This window comes from Echinops telfairi, unplaced genomic scaffold (genome assembly GCF_000313985.2).
Source record: "Echinops telfairi isolate 266 unplaced genomic scaffold, ASM31398v2 ScPeMD7_7420;HRSCAF=8458, whole genome shotgun sequence".
NCBI classification, from domain to species: Eukaryota; Metazoa; Chordata; class Mammalia; order Afrosoricida; family Tenrecidae; genus Echinops; species Echinops telfairi.
The window spans coordinates 17,936,950-17,939,173 of record NW_022111320.1 but is presented as its reverse complement, the minus strand read 5'-3'; the positions used below and the strand labels follow the sequence as shown (position 1 = coordinate 17,939,173).

The following is a 2,224-nucleotide window of genomic DNA, read 5'->3' as shown; positions in this document are numbered from 1 at the left end:
TCTTAGGATTCACAAACCCTTCCACTTTGTACCAGGAGCCCTGGGTCAGCCCTACACCTAGCTCTTGAGTGAAAATTTGGGAGAGCTTTTTAAAAAAGGCATGCCATAAGTTGCTGTGCTAGACTCTGTAGAGCCCCATTCTCGTACCCTAAAACTTGATAAGCCCTTCAATTGATCGAGAGTGCTGGCTGATTTGATTTCTCAGCTGATACCGCGGCTCGCTTTTTCTGTTGCTCCTCAGATCCCGCATCTGGTGGCCGTCAAATCCCAGGGCCCGGCCCTGACCGCCTCCCAGTCAGTGCACGAGCAGCCCACCAAGGGCCTCTCTGGGTTTCAGGAGGCCCTGAGCGTGACTTCGCACCGCGTGGAGATGCCGCGCCAGAACTCGGATCCCACCTCCGAAAACCCTCCGCTCCCCACACGCATCGAGAAGTTTGACCGGAGCTCTTGGTTACGGCGGGAAGAAGACATTCCACCAAAGGTAAAATCACTGACGGCGGCTTGGCCATCGCCATCGGCTTCGTCATCACTCCCCCAAAGGCCACGTGAGGACAGTTGTGATAACACAAGAGCACTTTCCCATCTGTCCACCCCGCCTCGTCCCCAGGCTACAGTTTTCGATTGTCAGTTTCCCCAAAGAAATGGAGGAAATGTCCCTGAAATCCACAGTCAGGAAGACTAAATGACTTGGAAGCATCTATCTGTGTTCAGAACTGGAAGCCTTATCCCCACACTTCCCAAACCATTCTTTCCCGACCTGTGTTAAGAAAGAGAGGAAGTGTTCATTGCTGACTCAAAGTCTGTCTAAACGATTTGAAACTTCCCAGATAAAAAGAAAACTCAATGATTCCAACTTTTACCAACACAAAGTGAAACCGTTGACACTCGGGTTGGCTCAATGAGCACTACTGCTCTTAGGATATTGTATTCGGCCCCGTTTAAGGAAGGCTTCTTGTACACCCGGTCATAACTTATTTCCAACCTTAATGAATGATCCAGGATAAAGTATAGGGTGAAATAACCAACCATCCCACTGGACAGAATGGCCCCAGGTCATTTATTTAATTGCCTACATCTAATCAGCAGGCATTCGAGGACTGTCTATATGGCTACAGACAATCTTGCAAAATACCAGATAAAAATGTTTTTCATTTATACATATTTGAAAGTTGTGTACATTTCGATGTAGAACTTCAACGGTTTCTACATAACTCAGTGTCTCTGGTTGCAGTTTTCAAGTTGTGCCAAGACTCTCCCTGCCCAGGGGGTCTCTACCACCATCCTGGTACCCTCACTGCCCCAAAGCCTTCATCTGACCTTTCCAGTTCCTGCCATCAACGGGTCCCGCCCAGAGAGATTCATTCCTTAAATGAGCTCAGTGCTCCACACAGACATACTTTACTTACTAAAATCAATTAATCATTGGCTTAAAGAAGGCTTCAATGGTATCATTTTGATTGAAAGCTTAAAGGTTAAAGATTATCTCCAGACAATAGTTTCCGGAGTTCAACTAGTTTCAGTGGTTCCAGAAGGTATGGATTCCATTGAGAATCTGAAATTTGTTAAACACTGGATCAGGTTTCGCCAGTAGCTTCTTCTTGATTCAGAAATTACCTTTTTCCTGAGCTCAGCCTCCAGGCTGTGGCAAATGAAAATTCTCACCAGCCCTAGAAAACAATGCCTTGTTGATTGCAGAAAAGAATCCTTCTCACTCAATGGGCTTCAAATGTCTTTCCTTGTTGTCCTCTCTCAAAAGCACAGTATAACAAGATTTTACCAGCACAGGTCAGGTGGGGAGCAAGGTTCAATCTGAAAAAAAGGTGGAGAAAGAGGTGGGCACTCTGCGAAAACACACACACACATTTATAAAATAAGAAAAGAACCTCAGATCGTGCCTAAGATTTCCAGTTTTAATAATTCATTAAGCTTGTTCTTTTGTACAACTATTTAAGTTCATCAAAAGCAAAAAAATAATAGTAGTGACATTTAATTTGAGGGGGTAACTGCACTGATTAGGCTAATTTGTTTCATTTCATTGACTCATCTTTTTAGGATTTCATCTTAAAATGGATTATCATAAAAGCTCATTTTATACAATAGATAAACGATGTTGCTTTACGTTGAAAGTCATTTTTAAAAATTATTTTATTGGGGACGCGTACAACTCATCACAATCCATACATACATACATTGTGTCAAGGACATTTGTACATTTGTTGCCCTC

The 2,224-nt window shown here is 43.7% G+C and overlaps 1 protein-coding gene across 1 annotated transcript in view; it reads left to right on the top strand.

The window, feature by feature from the left end:
• TNIK (TRAF2 and NCK interacting kinase) overlaps positions 1–2,224 on the top strand; it is a 445,063-nt gene that overhangs the window by 374,412 nt on the left and 68,427 nt on the right. The window contains exon 17 of the mRNA XM_045297671.1: positions 242–481. Within this exon, the coding sequence (XP_045153606.1) occupies positions 242–481 (240 nt within the window). The remainder of the gene's footprint in view (positions 1–241; positions 482–2,224) is intronic.